The sequence below is a fragment of the Manis pentadactyla genome, chromosome X (assembly GCF_030020395.1).
Source record: "Manis pentadactyla isolate mManPen7 chromosome X, mManPen7.hap1, whole genome shotgun sequence".
In the NCBI taxonomy this organism is placed as follows: Eukaryota; Metazoa; Chordata; class Mammalia; order Pholidota; family Manidae; genus Manis; species Manis pentadactyla.
The window spans coordinates 77,503,412-77,528,075 of NC_080038.1; the positions used below are offsets into that span (position 1 = coordinate 77,503,412).

Genomic DNA, 24,664 nt, shown 5'->3' on the forward strand with positions numbered 1-24,664 from the left:
TACATTTTCCACATACCTCTCTTCACCCACTTATCCCTGATTGGTTGATTTTGAAGCCCTCCTCCTCCCGTGGTTTAATTTGAAGTAAATCCCAGACATTTTAAGAATTAGGAAGAAAGCAAAATTCTTAATCTTAAATATGCCTGCTTCCAGGGCAAAAATGACTCACCTCCCATGATAGCAGAAAAAAAGGCTTGTATGAATCTATTTTTCCCTTATAAGAATTCAAGAAAAAAAATGACTATATTTGAAGTTCTATCCATTAAGGGTTTCAGAACTAAGAAGACATCATTTAAAGAAAATGCAAAAATAGAACCCTAGGGTATCATTGGTTAGAGAATCTTCCCAAATTTGTTCAGCTCCATTCTGACCTTCCAAAAGAATTAGCTTGTAAATTTGATACTGGTTAAGAAAGATCTCTTAGAACTTTGGATCTTAGATAAGAACTGGCATTATTGGCAGTCTCGAGGCTCCACAGAAGACCTTGTATAATTTTCAGGGCCAAGGTACTAGCACTAGTTTTCACAAAATGTTTCCACTTGCCTTGTTCCAGTTGCTATACCTTTCTCTTTCAGCATTACCCAAGTAATTATTCCAAAGGGAACTGCTTCATTTTTAATTCTGGACCAATTGACAATAGTGAAACTATCTTATTTAACCTATAATGTGAGTCCCACTCACCTCCCATTTGACTCCAAAAGCCTGTTATCCTAGATCCCAGCCCCACCTACCCATCATAAATAACATGGTTTGCTTATCAGACCTCTTAAGGGAACAACCTCAAAAAGCCTATATTTATATCCTACCATTTTAAGAAATTGGTCTGAATCATTGTATTTTCTCACATGAGCTGGGAGTATTCACAGATTGTGTTAGTAAACCAGTTACTGAATTAAAGAATTATATTGCAAAGGCTGTACTGTGATATAAAGAATCTCTGGAACATAAACTTTTAAGAACAAAATTTACTTAATGTAATGGAATGGGAAACCAAAGAACCCGCATTTAACAATATCTTGCTGACAAGACCAGTCCAATATTACCAAGAATGTCTGACTATCATGGAATTATGTCATGTAACAATTTCAGTGCCCCTTTATAGACCCAAAAGAGGTATTCTTATTTGGTCACTAATATTACAAGTTTTATAAAGACAGATGTAACTTTTTAAAAATTGTAGTATTGTTTATATACAGTCATACTGGTTTCAAATATACAGAACAGTGGTTCAACAATTACCACGTTAGTACATCCTCACTCCCACTAGTGCAGTTATTACCTATCAACATAGAAAGATGTTATAGAATCATTGGACATGTTCTCCATGCTGTACTGCCATACCTATGGCCAACTTTTATAAGAATTTTTGTGCCCCCTTAATCCCCCTCATGCTTCTCACCCATTCACCCAACCTCTCCCCAGTGGTAACCACCAGTCACTTTTCAGTGTATATGAGTCTACTGCTATTTTCTTCATTTTGTTTTGTTTCATTTTTATGTTCCACAAGTAATTGAAATCATAAGGATTTTTCTTTCTCCACCTGGATTATTTCACTTAGCATAGTACTTTCTAGGTCCATTCATGTTGTCACAAATCCATGTTTTATGGCTGAATAATATTCCATTGTGTATATGTACCACACCTTCTTTATCCATTCATCTATCAATGGCCACTTAGGTTGCTTCCATATCTTAGCTATTGTAAATAATGCAGTGATACATATAAGGGTGCATATATCTTTTCAAATCAGAGATTTTGTTTACTTTGGATAAATTCCTAATAGAATTACTGGGTCAAATGGTATTTCTATTTTTAGTTTTTTGAAGAAATTCCATACTGCTTTCCACAGCAGTTGTACCAACTTACATTCTACCAACAGTATAGGAGTGTTCCCATTTCTCCACATCCTCACAACACTTATTTCTTGTCTTTAAGATGGTGGCCATTCTAACTGGTGTGAGGTGATACTTCATTGTGGTTTTAATTTGCATTTCCCTGATGATTAGTGATGTGAAGTATCTTTTCATGTGCCTGTTGGCCATCTGTATTCTATGGAGAAATAAATGTCAGCTCTGGTCCTCCACCCATTTTTTAATTGGGTTATCTGAGGTTTTTTTGGTGTTGAGTCATATGAGTTCTTTATATATTTTGGATGTTAACCCCTTATCAGATGAATAATTTACAAATATATTCTCCCAAACTGCAGGTTGCCCTTTTATTCTGTTGATGGTGTCCTTTGCTGTATAACTTTTTAATTTGATGTACTTCCCACTTGTTCATTTTTTATTTTGTTACCTTTGCCTGAGGAGCTGTGTTGAGGAAAAAATTGCTTAAACTTAATGTTCAATATGCTTTCTTCTAAGAGTTTTATGATTTCATGTTTTACATTCAGGTCTTTGATCCACTTCAAGTTTACTTTTGTGTATGTATGGAGTTGGTAATCCAGTTTCATTCTCTTGCATTGGGAAACTGCCCAGTTTTCCCAACACCAGTTCTTGAGGAGACTCTTTTCCCCATTGTATAGTCATGGCTCCTTTATCATATATTAATTGACCATAAATGGGTGGCTTTATATCTGGGATCTCTGTTCTGTTGCATTGATCTATGAGTTTGTTCTTGTGCCAGTGCCATACTGTTTTGATTACTATAGCTTTGTAGTACACCTTGAAGTTAGGAAGCATAATAACCCCAGCTTTGTTCTCCTCAGGATTGAGTTCATTGAAGGACAATGGTATTTTGACAGGAATTTCTTTGAATCTATACATTGCTTTGGGCAGGATGGCCATTTTGACAATATTAATTCTTCCTACCCATGAGCATGGGATAGATTTCCATGCATTTGTGTCTTAAATTCTCTCATGAGTGTCTTACAGTTTTTAGAACACAAGTCTTTCATTACCTTGGTTAGCTTTATTCCTAGGTATTTTACTCTTTTTGATGTAATTGTAAATGGAATTATTTTATTTCTCTTTCTGATAGCTAAATAAGAATACAGTAGATTACTTTATATTAATTTTGTATTCTGCAGCTTTGCTGAATCCAGTTATTCTAATAGTTTTTTGGTGGAGTCTAGGTTTTCTATAAATTATATGTCTTCTGCAAATAGTGACAGTTTAACTTCTTTCTTACCAATTTGGACACCTTTTATCTCTTCGCCTTGTCTGTTTGCCATTGCTAGGATCTCCAGTACTATGTTGAATAAGAGTGGTGAGAGTAGACATTCTTGTCTTTTCCTGATCTTAGAGACAAAGCTTTCAGCTTTTTACCATTAAGTATTATTTTAGCTGTGTGTTTGTTGTATATGGCCTTTATTATGTGGAGGTGTGTACCCTCTATACCCATTTTGTTGAGAGTTTTTATCATGAATGGATGTTGAATTTTGTCAAATGCTTTTTCAACATCTATTGGGACGATCATGTGATTTTTGTCCTTTTTGTTGATGTGGTGTGTGATGTTTTTTGATTTACGGATATTAAACAATCCTTGCATCCCTGTAATAAAGCCCACTTGGTCATGTTGGATGACTTCCATGTATTTTTTTATTTGGTTGGCTAATAATTTGTTGAGGATTTTTGCATCTATGTTCATCAGGGGTGTTGGTCTGTAATTTTCTGTTTTTGTCATTTCTTTGTCTGGTTTTGGTATTAGAGTTGTGCTGGCCTCATAGAATGAGTTTAGAAGTATTCCTTTTCTACTTTTTGGAATACTTTAAGAAGGTATGAATATTATCTCCTCTTTAAATGTTTGGTAGAATTCAGCTTTGAAGCCATCTGGTATGGAAATTTTGCTTTTAGGGAATTTTTTGATTATCAGTTCAATTTCATTGCTGGTAATTGGTCTGTTCAGATGTTCTGTTTCTTCCTGGGTTAGTCTTGGAAGGTTGTATTTTTACGTATTTGTCCATTTCTTTAGTTTGTCCAATTTATGAGCATATCATTTTTCATACTATTGTCTAACTCATTGTATTTCTGTGGTATCCATTGTGACTATTCTTTTTTTATTTCTGATTTTATTTGTGTCCTCCTTTTCTTGATTAAGTCTGGCTTTGGGTTTATCTATTTTATTTTCTCAAAGAAATAGCTCTTAGTTTCATTGATTTTTTCTATTGTTTTGTTCTCAATTTCATTTATTTCTGCTCTGATATTTATTATGTACCCCCTTCTACTAACTGGGTGTCATTTGTGCTTCTTTTTCTAGTTTCTTTGTGAGTTTAGACTGTTTATTTGGGATTTCTCTTTGTTGAGATAGGCCTGTGCTCCTATATACTTCCATCTTAGAACTGCTTTTGTGGTGTTCCACAAATTTTGGACTGTTGAATTTTCGTTTTCATTTGCCTCCATGTATTTCTTGATTTCTGTTTTGATTTCAATGATTTTCTTCATTGATCCATTGATTATTTAGAAGTATGTTCTTTAGAGTCTATGTATTTGTAGGCTTTTTGTTTTCTTTGTGTAATGTATTTCTAGTTTCATACCATTGTGGTCTGAGAAGTTGCTTGATACAATTTCAATTTTTTCAAATTAATTGAGGCTTTTTGTGTGGCCTGCAGAATGTTTCATGAGCACTTGAGAAAAGTGTGTATCCTGCTCTTGCTGGATGGAATGTTCTCTAGATATCTGTTAAGTTTATCTAATCTAATATATTATTGTTTAGTGCCTGTTGCCTTATTTATTTTGTCTGGTCGATCTGATGTGAGTGTTGCATTAAAGTCTTGTAAAATGTATATGTTACAATCTATTTCCCCCTTCAATTCTGTTAGTATTTTTTTACGTATTAAGGTGGTCTTATGTTGGGTATACAGATATTTATAATGGTTATATCCTTGCAGTTAAGAATACCATAACTACTGTGGGAAGAATCCTTTATGGACTCACATTTGATTCAAGCTGAGTTACAGAACTTAGAAGACTAGGTTTGTAAGCAAAGAAGTTCTCATTTAAAAGCAGAAACCTGCATCCAACCAACTGTGGTAAGGTGGTGTCTCTGGTGCTCCACATCAAGAAGTTTGTTTGTTTGTTTTTTTAATTAGACTGGTGCTTGTTACCTCTACCATAAGCATTCACATGGCAATAACATTCTGGCAAAAGTATATAACTAAGTTAAAAATCTACGCTGCATGTTTTCTAATAGGACTTACACAAAGACCATACAGATTCCTAACATATTTTATTTAGACACTTAAACAAACTTTCCATGTCATTGCAGTATCCATTTCTTTTGACATCTAAAGGAAAACATACTGGAATAGAAATTAGATAAACAGACATTCCTCACTTGACAACATCTTTGCCATTTTCAGAGGTAAGCTGTATGAAACTCCAGAAAAAAAATCACTACTGTTTCTATTGATCTTAATCACAAATTGGAAAATCAATACATACATTTAAATTTGTTAAGTAAAATAAGTACCTTGTTATCCCAATTCACTATGCATGGATCAAGTGATCTATGCATGGATCAAGTTTCTGAAGAATATTAACATTTTATATTATAAAATATGATGAAATAGGAATTGTAACAATTGACATTACAGAGCTTGGCATTTCAGTCCAAGTATTATGGCTTTTAGCTTCATGTCAAGATGTATTTGAAAATTTTTATAAAAGCATTTTCTCCTACCTTATGGTTGTAGTGTAATGCCTTATCTTTTCCTATCTTAATAGTTTCTTAATATAATGAATAATTATTATAAAGCATGAGAATATTCTATATGGATATTTGCAGATATTTCAGTGCAAAGCTTCACTCACATGTACCCTAAAATATATTTATTACCTTAATCTATACTTTGTCAAATGCAGACATTTAATTTTTGCTAATTCTTAATTTGAAATTAAGTGGTTGAAATTAAGAGATTTCATTCTTATTTACTAGTGTGTTTATAAAATACTTTTGTTCACTTTGTAGAATCATTAGAACCCAATTAATGAATCAAATTCAAAGTACATTAAATACTTTATTATAAAATCCCTTTCTCCCAAGTAGGATACAGATATCAAGTATTAGTTGTTGCCATTTTTATTCCCTAAGCCTTTCTGCACTGCTCAAGTATTATGTTTTCTATACTACTATAAAAAAGCTTCCTTTCTTCCACCCACTACTACAGTGGGGTAATACATGTTTTTAAGGAAGTGGGTGGCTCATTCGAGGATGATATGATTTGAAAGAATAGATTTGCCAACCTAGTGATATGTACTTAGGAACATAATAGCATATGTGATTTACTAGATTTAGCTATTTAAAAAGATATTATCCCACTTCCCTAAATAAAATTAACCATCACCTTTGATTTAATTATGTCTCTAAGAAGTATAATAGCATGTTATAAAGCATCTCTTTTAGCCATAAGTTTAATGTGAGAAAAGCAAACATACTGTATATACCATGCACTACTTAAAGATTTTCTGAAATTCATTAGTCTTTTGCTTATTTTGTCAGAAATAGTACTTACTCTTGAAGCTTAATTACATATCTAATATCAGAGAAAATCTAATGGAATAACCTGTAAAATCTCTACCCAACAAATGTGGCTAGGAAGCACCCTCTTGAAAAATAATGGATTATGTCATACAGTGTCTGCAATTGAAATTTAAACAAGTGGTGTCTTGCTATTGAATATAAAAATGTGAGAAAAATTCAGGTCTCATAAATGTCTGGAGAAACTCATCTGCAGAAGTAATTCATCACATTAGATTTCCTGGAAGCATGGTTCAAAATTTTGATTGGCCTTTAGTTATGGAAAAATAACAAAGTACTAATGCAGACACAAAAAACTTCTTTGAGTTGGAAATTCATTCATGGCTAGAAAAGAAAAAAAAGTTAGTTTACAGCTGGCTCATAATTTAAGACATTGTTATCATATGCACATTTATGAAAAAATGATTTAAATTGATTAATTTAACACCAAAGGAAATTTACTGAATTTTTGTGTTACTCTTTTATATGTATATTCAATGAAACAGTGATCTAACTTCAGTCAAGATATGTGTTTCAAATGACTTTAAAAAGGAGAGATTGAGGATTGAGTTGATTTCCTCCTTATTTTCATATTTAGAGGTTAAATATGTCCAAGTTTCTTTCATTATTAATAATTACAGACCTATAACCTGTCAACTTACTTAAATATGTTTAGAACTGCTTTCAGTATCAAATCCCTTCAGATATCAATTTGGATATTTATTGCTGCACGTTTTTATTGGAGAGAGAAGTAATGACTACTATTCTGTAGACCCTTTATTGTCAGGTCCTTATATTGATGCCACCTCTGGGGCACATGTTTGTAGCAGAATTACTTCTCAGTCTGAAATTTCAGCATCAGATAATCCCGAGTGACACATTTTAAATCCTATGCTGACTCCCTTGCTGCTTATCTGGTTCTTGGGCCATCAAGTACTCTTTATCAGTGAAAATTTTAGTAATAAGTAATTCTCAGCTAATTAATGACCTAGAAACACAGCATATGGCAAAGGTGAAATGATTATTTGAGGGTTACTAATGTTGTTTGCTCCACTGATGGCAGACAACCATATATACAGGATTGATGATTTGATGGTAGTTACAGAAGAGTTTCAGAGGTAAAATCTTTCTGAAATTTGTATTTACTCAAATATTTGAGCTTGTTCAACCAAAAGATAACTTTTTAAAGTGAGTTATTTAAGAGATGCTTATTATTAACGTACATCTGCAGTATTTTATTTACTATAACTGCACTGTAAAAATTTCTTCAAAAAGTTCTCAGAATAGTTGATTGACATTTGTTTCCTTATCTATTGCTCATCATGGTATACTTAAGCATTGAAGACTTAACTGAAGTACAATAAACATGTAGAGAAAGTATACATAAGTGTACAACTAACTGAATTTCCCCAAAATGAGCACACATATGCTATTATCACCCAGATCAAGAAACAGCACATTATTAATAATACTCCAGTAGTCCTTCTGCTTCCTTCAAATCAGTATCCACCCTCAAAAATCACCATTTCCTGACTTTAATAACCATAGTTTTATCTGATTTTAGTATCTAAGCAGTTTTTAACATAACAATACAAAGGCTCTTATTTCCACAGTGTTTCAGTCAGATTCTGTATGGTTTTAGAGCTGGGATTCTCAATCTTTTTTCTGTCTCTTGCACCTGAGGGATAGCATACATTCCCATCACTGCCAATACTGTACTGTGAGTCTCTCTTGGCAGTAGTGTAGAAGTATATAATTAGGGGGAAAAAGACCCCAAGGCCATTCCACTGTGTTAGCAGGGTTTCTCAACCTCAGCTATATTAGCGTTTGGGGCTGGATAATTCATTTTTGTGAGGAACTGTCCAGTACATTCTAGGATGTTTAGCAGCAACCCTGGCCTTTACCCACCAGATGTTAATAGTACTCAACCCTCAGCTGTGAAAAACAAAAATGTCTCCAGACGTCACTAAATGTTCAAGGGGGCTAAATTGCCCTAGTAGAGAACCATTGTCCTAGTGAAATTATATCCTCAGTTTGATGTTCACTACTTTAAAGGGTGCTAGATCAATAAGTAAAAGTTTTAGGAAAGTAGCTTTCAGTTCTTTATAAGAAGAGAGTTTTAGTAATCAGCCCCCCTTAGCAATGTATTGGACTACTGAGAAATATGCTAAGGTCCATGTACCCTGGTGATCTTGGAGGATATTGTATAAGGTAGATTAGAGTACATGACTTTTAAAGTACTCTTCAGATTCACCTTAACTGTGGGACTTAAAGCTAGAGGATCTTAGAATTTAGTGATAAATACACACATCTTCTTTTTCAAACTTCTAAAAAATTTTAATCTAGAGAAATAAGTACCACATTCAAGAATGCAAGACAAATTCTATTAAAATATGCCTCCTCCCCATCCTCCATTCCGCTTAATAATTGTGACATTTTCTACCTGCTTTAGAAAAAATGAGTTAAAAAAAATGAGTGGAATCCATTCAATAACTCCTAAGATATGCAAAGAAACAGTTAGTATATTGTCAGTGCTTACTATCTTCCTCTTTGGGGTAAAAATCATATCTAATTTATTATAATTTAGACAATCAATTATATTACCCATGTATCAATCATTCCAAAGTTAGTTAAATCCTACTGTGTAATAGTAAGAGAAACATGGAAAAGTCTTAAGAGAAAAAACTCTGTTAAGATCTTAGTTCATTTTGATATTTTACCACAAATTTTGAAGGTATGCATAGAATATATATGATATTAGGGCTACAAATGCCCAAATGAACATACACAAGTCCATTTGTCTTCTGTCTTCTCAATCACAATAGTTTCTGTGTCACTACCTGGTGGTATATATTCATAGTCATCATACAGGAGGCCTAGGATTGGATATTGTGTTCTGTACCTATAAAGAAAAACAGTTTAAAAGCTGCACAAGAAAATAACTTTAATTCCTTTTTAGTCACTCCTAGTTTGAGTGTCCTTATTAAATTAATTTATCTCTGAATAACTCTTTCTAAAAAGAAAATCCCCTTTCCATGTACAAAGATAGAGGGAGGTACTTCTGCTAAAGATGGACCACTGGCAGCACTAGACAGCGATCCCAGGGGAGGGAAGCAAATGGCATAAGCCCTACAAGTGCCCAGCTTGCTGCCTGGAGATTTTCTTGTTACATGATAGGGAAAGGGAAGCCAAATACATCTTTTCTGTCTCACTAAGTTGAGGTGACATAATTTCAAGTAAAGGTGTGCCAAGGCAGCCAGAATCAATAGGACAGAATAAACATAAAGAGCTACATAGAAAGAGGTCAGGATATCTGTCGAGGGTTTCCCCCCAAGTGATTGGGTAGGTACTGATCAGTGTAAGTATGTGAAAAAGGTACCAAGGCTGGGGAAAGTATCACTGGAAAGAAATAGTCAAATCCCTAGAGCTCACACATAGCAAAGGGAACAGCTTAAGTTCCACTAACCAGAGTGGAAAAACGTCCTAATACAGGGGCAAAAGGCAAAGGCTACAGAAGAGTAGTTAGTGCCTTAGTAATGGGATGACATTAGTCCTAGACTGTAGGTTTCTCTAACAGAGTTTAAAAGCAAAATTTTAAAGTATTAAACTGTTTCCAATAACTTAACTTCATCTTAGAACAAAATCCCAAAATACAATGATACCCAAAAATCCAAAACTCAAGTATATAAAATGAAAATACATGGAATTCAATACAGTAGGCATTCAATGAAGCAGGCAGATATGGCCAATAATGAAGAGAAAAATTAATTGGTAGAAACCCACCAAGAAATGACAGATAAATAAATAAGCAAAGGTGCATCTATTAGAAATATTAAATAACACAATGTATACTCAAGAAGTTAAAATTGTGAATAGGATAAGGAGAAAAGTGGACGATATAAAGATCTACAGTGGACCACTAAAAATGAAATTTACATTGTATGGGATTCACAAAAGAGTACGTACTGCGGAAGAAAATGCTACTAAATGTGAAGACATTGGAAGAAATTATCTAAAATAAAACGAGTGAAAATTGCACAGAATATGAGCAGGTGCTAAAGATGGCATGAGTAGGGCAGCGGAAATCTCCCAAAACCATATATATTTTGAAAATACAGCAAATACAACTATTCCTAAAAGAGAGACCAGAAGATACAGAACAAAAGCCAAGCTACATCTACATCTGTGAGAACTCAGCATCTCACGAAAAGGGTTAGATACAAAGCCATGACCCGGTGGGACCTGAGCACTCCCCCCACCCCAGCTCACTGGTGGGAGGAAAAGAATCAGAGTGGGGAGGGAGTGGAAGCACAGGACTGCTAAACAACTAGCCCTCGTAATCTGCCCTGGGAGCACAGACACATATTGCATGGTGTACTGGATATTAGAGAAATGGAAAAGTAAAATCTGAGATGCAGACTGCGAGTGAGTCCCCACAGCCAGCTCCCCTGGGAGAAAAGAAAAGCCGGTGCTTTAAAAGTCTTAAAGGGACAAGGGTTTAACAGATGGACAAAATCATCCCGGCACACTCAGCCCAGCACGCTGGGAATCTTAAGGAACTTCAGGCACCCAAACCCCCTGGGTGGCAACAAAGCTCCAAAGCCCCTCACAGTGATAAGCAGCCTGCCGTTCATTCAGCCCCCACCAGCACCGCAAGCCAACTGGCTCACCCGCCATTGCTGCGGACCAACCAAGGAGCTGCCCCAGCCACAGCAACCACACACAGTCTTCTCCCAGTGCACAGTTAACTGATCCAGATCCAGAGGCTGCCGCCAGTACACAGCTGTGTGGCACAGACAGAGGAAGCTGGCACAAAGTCTGGAAGGCTCACAGGAGAACACATGCCACAAACCTGCAACGCCCAGCAGTGCCCTAGGCATCCCGAAAGCTGGCTTGCCCACGACAGCTCAGGGAATTAACCCAGAAACTGCTCTCTGTGTGCGGGTAACTGGCACAGGCAGCGGAGAAGGGCAAGGCAACCAGCAAGCAGGAAGGGACATTGGTCTCCCAGCTGACACATGTGCCAGTTGCTGGCAATCACTTCTATCACCATGAAAAGGCAGAAGAACCTGATCCAGTCAAAAGTCACTCAAACAATGCCAGAGAGTGGGCCTGGTGAGATAAATATAACCAATCTACCTGAGAAAGAATTCAAAATAAAAGTCATAACCATGCTGATGGCCCTGCAGAGAAATATGCTAGAGCTAAGGGATGAAGTCCTGAGGGAGGTAACAAAAACGAAACAGTCAATGGAAGGACTTAAGAGCAAGAGACTGTTAATGGAATAGAAATACAGAGAAGCCGAGGCACAGAGAGATAAAAGGATCTCTAGGAATGAAAATATATTAAGAAAACTGTGCGACCAATCCACACAGAACAATATTCACACAATAGGGGTACCAGAAGAAGAAGAAGAAGAGAGAAAAAGAGATAGAAAGTGTCCTTGAAGAAATAATTGCTGAAAACCTCCCCAAGCTGTGGAAGGAACCAGTCTCTCAGACCATGGAAGCCCACAGATCTCCCAACACAAGGGACCTAAGGAGGACAACACCAAGACATATAATAATTAAAGTGGTAAAGATCAAAGACAAGGACAGGGTATTAAAAGCAGCCAGAGAGAGAAAAAAGATCACTTACAAAGGAAACCCATCAGGCTATCATCAGACTTCTCAACAGAAACCTTACAGGCCAAAAGAGAATGGCATGATATATTTAATGCAATGAAACAGAAGGCCTTTGAACCAAGAATACTGTATCCATCAAGATTAACATTCAAATTTGAAGGAGGGATTAAACAATTTCCAGATAAGCAAAAGTTGAGGGAATTTGCCTCCCAAAAACCACCTCTACAGGGTATTTTAAATGGACTGCTCTAGATGGAGGTGTGCCTAAGGCTAAATAGCTGTCACCAGAGAAAATGAAATCTCAGCAAAGAAAGCAGGACAACTAAATACTAACTAAAGGCAACAAATAATATTAGCTATCCACAAAAGCAGTCAAGGGAAACACAAAAGAGTACAGAATAAAACATGACATATAAAGAGTGGTGGAGGAAGAAGAGGGGAAAGTAATAAAAAATCATCAGACTGTGTTTATAATAGCATAATAACTGAGTGAAAGTTAGACAGATAGTAAAGAAGCTACCCTTGAACCCTTTGTAACCACGAACCCAAAGCCTGCAGTGGCAATAAGTACATAACTATTGATAATCACCCTAAATGTAAAGGGACTGAATGCACCAATCAAAAGACACAGAGTAACATAATGGATAAAAAAGCAAGACCAATCTATATGCTGCTTACAAGAGACTCACCTCAAACCCAAAGACATACACAGACTAAAAGTCAAGGGATGGAAAATATATTTCATGCAAACAATAGGGAGAAAAAAGCAGGTGTAGCAGTGCTGGTATCAGAGAAAATAGACTTCAAAACAAAGAAAGTAAAAAGACATAAAAAAAAAATTACATAATGATAAAGTGGTCAGCCCAACAAGAGGATATAACCATTATAAATATATATGCACCCAATACAGCAACACCAACATATGTGAAACTAATACTAACAGAATTAGAGGAGGAAATAGAATGCAATGCATTCGTTCTAGGAGACTTCAACACACCACTCACTCCAAAGGACATATCAACAAGACAGAAAATAAATAAGGACACTGAGGCACTGAACAACACACTAGAACAGATGGAACTAACAGACATCTACAGAACTCTACATGCAAAAGCAGCAGGATACACATTCTTCTCAAGTGCACATGGAACGTTCTTCAGAACAGACCACATACTAGGCCACAAAAAGAGCGTCAGTAAATTCAAAAAGACTGAAATTCTACCAGCCAACTTGTCAGACCACAAAGTCATAAAACTAGAAATTAATTGCACAGAGAAAACAAAAAGGCTCACAAACACATGGAGGATTAACAACGTGCTCCTGAGAAATCAATTGCTCAATGACCAAATTAAAACAGAGATCAAGCAATATTTGTAGACAAATGATAACAACAGCACAATGCCCCAATTTCTGTAGGACGCAGCGAAGGCAGTTCTAAGAGGAAAGTATACAGCAATTCAGGCCTATTTAAAGAAGGAGGAGCAATCCCAAATGAATAGCATGGAGTCACAATTATTGAAACTGGAAAAAAAGAACAATTGAGGCCCAAAGTCAGCAGAACGAGGGACATAAAATCAGAGAAGAAATAAATAAAATTGAGAACAATAAAACAATAGAAAAAAAATCAATGAAACCAAGAGTTGGTTCTTTGAAAAAATGTACAAAATAGATAAACCCCTAGCCAGACTTATTAAGAGAAAAAGAGAATCTACACACATAAACAAAATTAGAAATGAGAAAGGAAAAATCATGATGGACACCACAGAAATACAAAGAATTATTAGAGAATACTATGAAAATCTATATGCTAACAAGTTGGATAACCTTGAAGAAATGGAGAACTTTCTAGAGAAATACAACCTTCCAAGACTGATGAAGGAAGAAACAGCAAATCTAAACTAACCAATTACCAGCAAAGAAATTGAATCAGTAAACAAAAAATTACCCAAGAACAAACCCCCAGGCCAGATGGATTCACCACTGAATTTTATCAGAAATTTAGAGAAGACATAATATGCATTATCCTTAAGTTTTTCCAAACAGTAGAAGAGGAGGGAATACTACCAAACACATTCTATGAAGCCAGCATCCCTCAAATACCAAAACCAGGCAAAGATATCACAAAAAAAGAAAACTATAGACCAATATCCCTGATGAAAATAGATGCAAAAATACTCAACAAAATATTAGCAAACCAAATTCAAAAATACATCAAGATATATTAATTATCTTATCTGTGGTCATTATTTCACAATCTTTGTGTCAGTGTATATATAATTCATATGTATATCTCTATATAAGTTGTACACATTAAACATGTATATTTTATTTGCCAATAAAAAGAAAAAAAATGCATCAAGAGGCTCATACACCATGATCAAGTGGGATTCATCTCAGGGATGCAAGGATGGTACAACATTTGAAAATTCATCAACATCATCCACCACATCAACAAAAAGAAGGACAAAAACTGCATGATCATTGCCATAGATGGTGAAAAAGCATCCGACATAATTCAACATCCATTCATGATAAAAACCCCCAACAAAATTGGTACAGAGGGTGAGTACCTCAACATAATAAAGGCCATATATGACAAACTCACAGCCAACATCATACTTAACAGTGAGAAGCTGAAAACTTTTCACGTAAGATCAGGAACAAGACAGTGATGCCCACTCTCCCCACTTTTATTCATCATAGTACTGGGGATCCTAGCCATGGCAATGAGACAAAACAAAGAAATGAAAGTTATCCAGATTGGTAAGGAAGAAGTCAAACTTTCAGTATTTGCAGATGACATAATATTGTACATAAAAAACCCTAAAGACTCCACTCCAAAACTACTAGAGCTAATATCTGAAATCAGCAAAGTTGCAGGATGCAAAATTAATACTCAGAAAACTGTTGCTTTCCTATACACTAAAGATGAACTAGCAGAAAGAGAAATGAGGAAAACAATTCCACTCAAATTGCATCAGAAAGAATAAAATACCTAGGAATAAACCTAACCAAGGAAGTGAAAGACCTATACCCTGAAAACTATGGGACACTCTTAAGAGAAATTAAAGAGGAAACTAACAAATGGAAACTCATCCCATGCTCCTGGGTAGGAAGAATTAATATTGTCAAAATGGCCATCCTGCCCAAAGCAATATACAGATTCGATGCAATCCCTATCAAAATACCAACAGCATTCTTCAAGGAACTGGAACAAATAGTTTTAAAATTCATATGGAAGCACAAAAGACCCCGAATAGCCAAAGCAATCCTGAGAAGAAATAATAAAGCAGGGGGTATCTGGCTCCCAACTTCAAGCTCTACTACAAAGCCACAGCAATCAAGACAATTTGGTACTGCCACAAGAACAGACACACAGACCAGTGGAACAGAATAGAAAGTGCAGATATTAACCCAAACATATATGGTCAATTAATATACAACGAAGGAGCCATGGATACAATGGGGAAATGACAGCCTTTTCAGCAGCTGGTGTTGGCAAAACTGGACAGCTACATGTAAGAGAATGAAACTGGATCACTGTCTAACCCCATACACAAAAGTAAATTCGAAATGTATCAAAGACCTGAATGTAAGTAATGAAACCATAAAACTCTTAGGAAAAAGTATAGGCAAAAATCTCTTTGACATAAACATGAGCAACTTCTTCATGAACCTATCTCCCCGGGCTATGGAAACAAAATAAAAAATGAACAATTGGGACTATATCAAGCGGAAAACCTGTACAGCACAGGAAACCATCAATAGAACAAAAAGACATCCTACAGTATGGGAGAATATATTCATAAATGACATGTCCGATAAGGGGTTAACATCCAAAATATACAAAGAGCTCACGCACCTCAACGAACAAAAAGCAAATAATCCAATTAATAAATGGGTAGAGGATCTGAACAGGCACTTCTGCAAAGAAAAAATTAAGACTGCCAACAGGCACATGAAACGATGCTCCACATTGCTAATCATCAGAGAAATGCAAATTAAAACCACAGTGAGATATCACCTCACACCAGTAAGGATGGCCACCATCCAAAAGAGAAACAACAACAAATGTTGGCGAGGTTGCGGAGAAAGGGGAACCCTCCTACACTACTGGTGGGAGTGTAAATTAGTGCAACCATTGTGGAAAGTTGTATGGAGGTTCCTTAAAAAACTCAAAATAAAAATACCATTTCACCCAGGAGTTCCACTCCTCAGAATTTACCCTAAGAATGCAGGTGCCCAGTTTGAAAAAGACATATGCATCCCTGCTTATCGCAGCACTATTTACAATAGCCAAGAAATGGAAGCAACCTAAGTGTCCATCAGTAGATAAATGGATAAAGAAGATGTGGTACATATACACAATGGAATATTATTCAGCCATAAGAAGAAAACAAATCCTACCATTTGCAACAACATGAATGGAGCTAGAGGGTATTATGCTTCGTGAAATAAGACAGGCAGAGAAAGACAAGTGTCAAATGATTTCAGTCATCTGTGGAGTATAAGAACAAAGAAAAAACTGAAGGAACAAAACAGCAGCAGACACACAGAACCCAAGAATGGACCAACAGTTACCAAAGAGAAAGGGACTGGGGAGGATGTGTGGGAATGGAGATGTAAGGGGGGAAGAGGGGCATTACGATTAGCACACATAATGTGTGGGGGGGGGGAATGGGGAAGGCAGTACAACACAGCGAAGTAGTGATTCTATAACATCTTACTATGCTGATGGACAGTGACTATAATGGGGTATGTGGTGGGGACTTAATAATGGGGGAGTCTAGTAACCATATTGTTGCTCATGTAATTGTACATTAATGATACAAAAAATTGCACAGATTATGAGTTAGTTATAGAAAATATCAGGTGCACTCATATAAGTGTAATTGAAGTCTACAGGACTGGTGTAATTGAAGAAATAATGACTAAACTGTTTGCAAATTTGATGAAAATTATGAACGCAGAGATACAAGAAGCTTAGAGAATCTCAAGGAAAAGAATGATGAAGAAAAACACAGAGGCACATCATTATCAAATTACTGTAATACAGTGATAAAGAATTTTACAGATAGCCAGAGGGAGAAAAAAAATTACTCAAAGAGGAAAAATCAAAGATCAACAGTAAACACCTTATTAGACTCAATGAAAGTCAGAAGATAGTAGAATGACATCTTTAAAGTACTGAAATAAAACAACTATCAATTTGCTAATCTATACACAACAAAAATAACTTTGAACAATGAATGCCTAATACTGTTTTCAGACAAAAAGCGGAGAAAAGTGTTCATCAGCAGAGCACCTTGACAAGAAATGTTAAAGGAAGTCCTTCAGGCACAGGGAAAATGATATTGGGTGTAAACTTGTATCTAAGCAAAAGAATGAATAGCACCAGAAATGATAAATAAGTGAATTTAAAACATTGTATTTCTTTTAAAATAATACTGTATTTAGAGGATTTATAATATATGTTAAAGTAAATAAGTTTGGCAGAAATAGCAAAAAAAATGGAGTAATGGAAATATATTCTCATGAAGTTTGTATGCTACATGTGATAAGGTATATATTATTTGAATGTAGACAGTGATAAAGATAAAGAATACTGTAAGATTTATAGCAATCATAAAAAATAAGTATACTTAATAAGCCAGTCAAATAGATAAATACAATCATGAAAAATAATCCAAAAGGAAAAGAGAACAGAGGAAAAGGGGAACAAAGACAGTATGGGACATATAGAGAACAAAGAGCAAGATGGTTAATTTCAACTCAAACACATAGATGATCACATTAAATATAAATGGTCTAAACACTTCAGTTGAAAGGCAAAACAAAGATTGTTACACTCTGATTTAAAAGAGCAGACCCAATTATATATACTATTTATTTTTTAAAAACTAAATGGAAACAAATTTTTAGATAAAGTGAAAGAATGGAAAGATATGCATGTGCTCTGTAATCAGAAGAAAGCTGGAGTAGTTATAGTAGTATCAGATAACATAGCGTTCAGAACAGGAAGGATTAGTAGACATTAAAATATTAAAATAATGATAAAGGTATCAGTTCATCAAGGTGTAACCATCCTTAATATGTATTCATCAGTGGGGCATAACAATCCTAGATGTTTATGTACCTCCTAGCAGAAATTCAATATACATGAGGAAAAATTTAAACAAATGAAAGGAGAAATCAACAAATTCACAATTACAGCTGGAGATTTTGGCCTGCCTTCCAATATAATTAATATTAGAAGTAAACAGAAAATCTCTGAAGATATAGTAGATGTGAACAACTGAATTGAGCTAAATTAAATTTATTTAATGCTCCACACATCAACAATAGAATACACAGTATTTTCAAGGGCACATGGAACATTTACCAAGGGAGTCCATATTCAAGTCTTAATACATTTAAAATTATTACAATCAATGCAAACTATGTTCTCTAACCATAATGGAAATAAATTAGGTATCATAACAAAAAAATAGCTAGAGAATTCCCAAAGATTTGGAAATAAAAATACAATCCTAAATAATTCATGGGTCAAAGAACAAATAATAAGGGAAATTAGAAAATACTTTGAATTAAATGAAAATGAAAACACAACTTACAAAATTGGGGGGTGCAGTTAAAGCAATCTTCAAAGGGGAAACCTAGAGCATTGAAAGCTTATATTACAGATTGTCTAAAGTCAATAACCTATGTTTCCAGGCTAGGAACTGGAAAAGAAAGAAAAAGTTAAGTTGAAAATAAACATAAGAAAGGAAATAAAGAGAAGAAATCAAAGAAATAGGAAACAGGAAAACAGGAAAACAAAAGAGGAAAATCAATTAAAACAAAAACTGGTTCTTCAAAAATATCACTAAAAATGATGCTGCTCTACCCACACTGATCAGCAAAGAAAGAACAATTAACCAATATCAAAAAAGAGAGGATACCAACTTACACCTGTTAGGGCTATTATCAAAAAGACACAAAATAACAAGTATTAGCAAGGTTGTTGATAAAAGAGAATCCTTGTGCACTGTTGGTGGTAATGTAAACTGTTGTAGCCACTATCAAAAACAGTATGCAGCTTTCTCAAAAAACTAAAAATAGAACTACCACGTGATCCAGCAATTTCACTTCTCAGTATTTATCAGAATGAAATGCAAACAGTAACTCAAAAAGATATCTGCACCCCCATCTTAATTGCAGCATTATTCATAATAGCCAAGACAGAGAAATAACATAAGTGTCCATCAGTGGATGAAGAGATAAAGAAAATGTTATATACATATACAGACACAATGGAATATTATTCAACCTTAAAAAATGAAAGAAATCCTGCCATTTGTGACAACATGGATGGACCTTGAGGGCATTATGCAAAGTGAAATAAGTCAGACAGAGAAATACAAAAAACCGTATTTGTCTCACCTATATGCAGAATCTAAAACAAATAAACTCAAAGATACAGAGAACAGATTGGTGGTGCCAGGCAGGAGATGGGGAGTGGAGATGACATGGGTGAAGGTAGTCAGAAGGTACAAACTTCCAGTTATAAAGTAAAAAAGTTTTGGGGATACAATGTACAACATGGTGACTAGTAAATAATACCATGTTGAGAGTAGCTGAAAGTAAATTTTAAAACTTCTTATCACAAGAAAAAAGTTTGTGAAGTATATGTTGTGATGGATGTTAACTAGACTTATTGTGGTGGTCATTTTGCAATGTATACATAGATCAAACTTTATGCCATACATTTGAAGGTGTTATATGTCAATTATATATCAGTAAAAAATTTCAAAGAGGTCCTTTGCTTCAAGGTGTAATAAAAAAGCCTTTGTCTTGAAAGACTAATAAAGGAATATTACAAATATTTTATGCCAAAAATCTCAACAATTTAGATGAAATTCCTTGAGAGACACAAACTACAAGAATATCCACTCTTGCCACTTCTGTTTTGTACTGTACTGGAGGTTCTACGGAAATTAGACAAGAAAAAGAAATAAAATGGATCCAAATTGAAAATAAAGAAGTTAAACTATCTACATTTGTAAATCACATGGTTTTGTATATAGAAATTTTTAAGGAATCCAATACAACCATTACAACTAATAAGTACAGCAAGGTTAAAAAATACAACGTCAATAAACAAAAATCAATCTTAATCCTATATGCTTGGAATAGCAATCTGAAAAGGAAATTAGGAAAGCAATTCTATTTATGATAATGTCAAAAAGAATGTAATCCTTAGGCATAAACCTAACAAAAGAATTGTAAGACTTGTGCAGTGAAAACTACAAAATGTTATTTTAAGTAATAAAAGAAGATCTAAATGGAAAAGGATCCAGTGCTCATGGATCATAAGACTTAATAATATTAACATGGCAACAGTACCCAAAGTTTTCTTTTTAAATTATTTTTTATTTTAAGATACATATAGTAAATGCACAAATCTTAAATGTACAGGTTGATGAATTTTGACATGTGTATAACTCATATAACCATCACCAGATCAAGATATCAAACATTCTCATTTTTTTTCCCCTTCACCTATTTCACCCATATTTCCACCCTCCTGTGCTATGGCAAATACCAATCTGTTCTATATGTCTGAGTCGATTTCAGTTTTGTGCATTTGTTAATTTGTTTTGTTTTGTTTTTTAGATTCCACATATAAGTGAAATCATATGGTATTTGTCTTTCTCTGGCTTATTTCAGTACCCAAAGTTTTCTACATATTCAATGAAATTCCTTGACTAGCTTATCCTAAAATTCATATATAAAAGTAAGGGCCAAAAATAGCCAAAGCAATCTTGAGAAGAACAGTTTGAAAACTCACACTCCTGATTTCAAAACTTGATTGAAAAGCTATAGTAATCAAGAGGGTATGGTACTGTCATAAAAACAGACAAATAAATCAAAGGAGTAAAATTGAGTCTAAAAATTCGCCCTTATATTTATGGTCACTTGATTATCAACAAGGACGTCAAGTCAATTCAACAGGGGAAAGAATAGCATATTCCACAATGATGCTGTGACAACTGGGTAGCGCCATACACAAAAATGAACTTGGACTTCTATTTCACACCATATATAAATTAATTCAAAATGGGTCACAGATCTAAGTGCAACAGATAAAATTATAAAACTTTCAGAAGAAAACATGGCTGTAAATCTTCATGATCTTTGAGGAGGCAATGGTTCCTTGCATATGATACCAAATTTATAAATAAGAAAATAAAAAAGTAGATGAATTGGACTTCCTCAGAATTAAAAACTGTGCTGTAAATGATACTATCAACATAACAAAAAGACACCCTATGGAATGAAAGAAAATATTTGCAAATTACATTTCATACAAAGGGCTTGTATCCAATATATATAAATATATCTTGCAGTTCAACAATAAAAACCAAATAACACAATAAAAGTGGAGGAAGAATTTGAAGAGTCATTTTTCCAAAGAAGATACACAAATGGCCACAAAAAATACTAAAAAAAATTAATTATTAAAGAAATACAAATCAAAACAACAATGAAATACCACTTTCCACACCTTAAGATGGCTATAAACCAACAGATGGACAATAGTGTTTGGGAGGATGGAAAAAAAACGGGAACCCTCACACACTGCTAGTAGGAATGTAAAATGGTGCAGCTGCTTTGGAAAGCAGTTTAGCAAGCTCTCAAAAAGCTAAACATAGAGTTAACATGTGACCCAGCAATTCCACACATAGGTATGTAATCAAAAGAAATGAACTCAGATGTCCACACAAACTTGTACACATATGTTTACAATAGCATTTTCCTAATAGCCCAAAATTAAAAATTCCCAAATGTCTAACATTTGATGAATGAATAAACAAAATGTTGTGTATCCATAAAATGAAATATTATTTAGTAACAAAGAAATGAAGTACTGACAAATGTTAAAACATGGGTAATCTTAACTGGAACAAATAGTTTTAAAATTCATATGGAACCACAAAAGACCCCAAATAGCCAAAGCAATCCTGAGAAGGAATAATAATGCAGCGGGGATCTCGCTTCCCAACTTCAAACTCTACTACAAAGCCACAGTAATGAAGACAATTTGGTACTGGCACAAGAACAGACCCACAGACCAGTGGAACAGGATAGAGAGTCCAGATATTGACCCAAACATATATGGTCAATTAATATACAGTAAAGGAGCCATGGACATACAATGGGGAAATGACAGCCTCCTCAACAACTGGTGTTAGCAAAACTGGACAGCTACATGTAAGAAAATGAAAGTGGATCATTGTCTAACCCCATACCCAAAAGTAAATTCGACATGGATTAAAGACCTGAATGTAAGTCATGAAACCATAAAATTCTTAGAAAAAACATAGGCAAAAATCTCTTGGACAAAAACATGAGCAACTTCTTCATGAACATATCTCCCCAGGCAAGGTAAACAAAAGCAAAAATGAACAAGTGGGACTATATCAAGCTGAAAAGCTTCTGTACAGCAAAGGACACCACGAAGAGAACAAAAAGGCATCCTACAGTATGGGAGAATATATTCATAAATGACAGATCTGATAAAGGGTTGACATTCAAAATATATAAAGAGCTCACGCACCTCAACAAACAAAAAGCAAATAATCCAATTAAAAAATGGGCAGAGGAGCTGAACAGACAGTTCTCCAAAGAAGAAATTCAGATGGCCAACAGACACATGAAAAGATGCTGCACATTGCTAGTCATCAGAGAAATGCAAATTAAAACCACAATGAGATATCACCTCACACCAGTAAGGATCGCCACCATCCAAAAGACAAACAACAAGTGTTGGTGAGGTTGTGGAGAAAGGGGAACCCTCTTACACTGCTAATGGGAATGTAAATTAGTTCAACCATTGTGGAAAGCAGTATGGAGATTCCTCAAAAAGCTCAAAATAGAAATACCGTTTGACCCAGGAATCCCACTTCTAGGAATTTACCCTAAGAATGCAGCAGCCCAGTTTGAAAAAGACATATGCACCCGTATGTTTATCGCAGCACTATTTACAATAGCTAAGAAATGGAAGCCACCTAAGTGTCCATCAGTAGATGAATGGATAAAGAAGATGTGGTACATATATACAATGGGATACTATTCAGCCATAAGAAGAAAACAAATCCTACCATTTGCAACAACATTGATGGGGCTAGAGGGTATTACACTCAGTGAAATAAGCCAGGCAGAGAAAGACAAGTATCAAATGATTTCACTCATCTGTGGAGTATAAGAACAAAGAAAAAAAACTGAAGGAACAAAACAACAGCAGACTCACAGAACCCAAGAATGGACTCACAGTTACAAAAGAGAAAGGGACTGGGAAGGATGGGTGGGAAGGGAGGGATAAGGGGGGTGAAGAAAGGGGGCATTATGATTAGCATGTATAATGAGGGGGTGTACGGGGAGGGCTGTTAACACAGAGAAGACAAGTAGTGACTCTATAGCATCTTACTACACGGATGGACAGTGACTGTAATGAGGTATGTGGGGGGTCTTTGTGATGTGGGGAGTCTAGTAAACATAATGTTCCTCATGTAATTGTAGATTAATGGTACCAAAATTAAAAAAAAATTAAAAAACATGGGTGAATCTTGAAAATAATATGCAAAGTGAAAGAATCCAATCACAAAAGACCTATTTTGTATTATTCTATTTATATGAAATATCTGAAATAGACTTTTTCTGATAGTTTTCATAAAGAATTACTTTCTATTTGGTTTTCCTAAATTGCTGGGATGCAAGCTGTGGTCATTGCTATGATAAAGGGAGACCCTGCCTAAAAATGACATCTACACAGTAAAGAACAGAACCAAGAGATAGAGACAGATTTCTGAAGACACGATTTGAGCACACAAATCCATCTGGTTACCAAGCAATCCCAATTAACTGCATTAGCTAATTTCCAGTTTAAGCTGGGTTTCTGGCGTGCACGACTGAAAGTGTACTAAGTAATATGGTTGGTTATCGAATTATTTGCTTTTCACTTCCATTGTATTCAAAATATTGTCAATACAGGAAAGGTGTGCTACTGAATTTTATTGACCATCATAGCTATGTCTTTTTGTGAATATCCATTCTTCAGTAGAATTCCTGGCCTGAAGACAACAGCAAACTCTGTCTAGGGGTGTATTTATCAATTAAACATGATATAACTTGAATTATATAATAACTGAAGCCATATTCAAATTTCATTAAAAAATACATTACTTTTTAGTGGTAACGGTAGTCCTTCCACCACTGGTGAATTGGTTATGAGATGAATATATTTCTTGTCTCAACTTTGAAAGTTCCTTACAAATAAAAGGCAATATAATCATTCGAAAATAGTAGAAACATGAGGTAAGAAGTATGTTTGATTATTTAAAAGGTTACTAAGAAAATTCTTTTTTCCTTCCTTTTTGGCCTTAAGATAAAAATATTCTAACCCCACTTGTTGAATACCATATATTCTTGCTTCATGGTAGCTAATAAGTCACATTATATGCTTGTGCATGAGTCCACTAACTGGTATAGGATTTCTATATTTGAGGGGTAACATGAGATTGAATGAGTGAGGCTCTCAGGAT

The 24,664-nt window shown here is 34.9% G+C and overlaps 1 protein-coding gene across 1 annotated transcript in view; it reads right to left on the reverse strand.

Moving 5' to 3' along the window:
• Positions 1–5,149: 5,149 nt before the first annotated feature.
• The window catches only part of POF1B (POF1B actin binding protein), a 95,460-nt gene continuing 75,945 nt past the window's right edge, over positions 5,150–24,664 (reverse strand). Inside the window, exons 15-17 of the mRNA XM_036929995.2 lie at positions 24,306–24,388; positions 9,244–9,358; positions 5,150–6,801 (exon numbers count right to left, since the gene is read on the reverse strand). Of these exons, the coding sequence (XP_036785890.2) occupies positions 6,796–6,801; positions 9,244–9,358; positions 24,306–24,388 (204 nt within the window). The 3' untranslated portion in view covers positions 5,150–6,795. The remainder of the gene's footprint in view (positions 6,802–9,243; positions 9,359–24,305; positions 24,389–24,664) is intronic.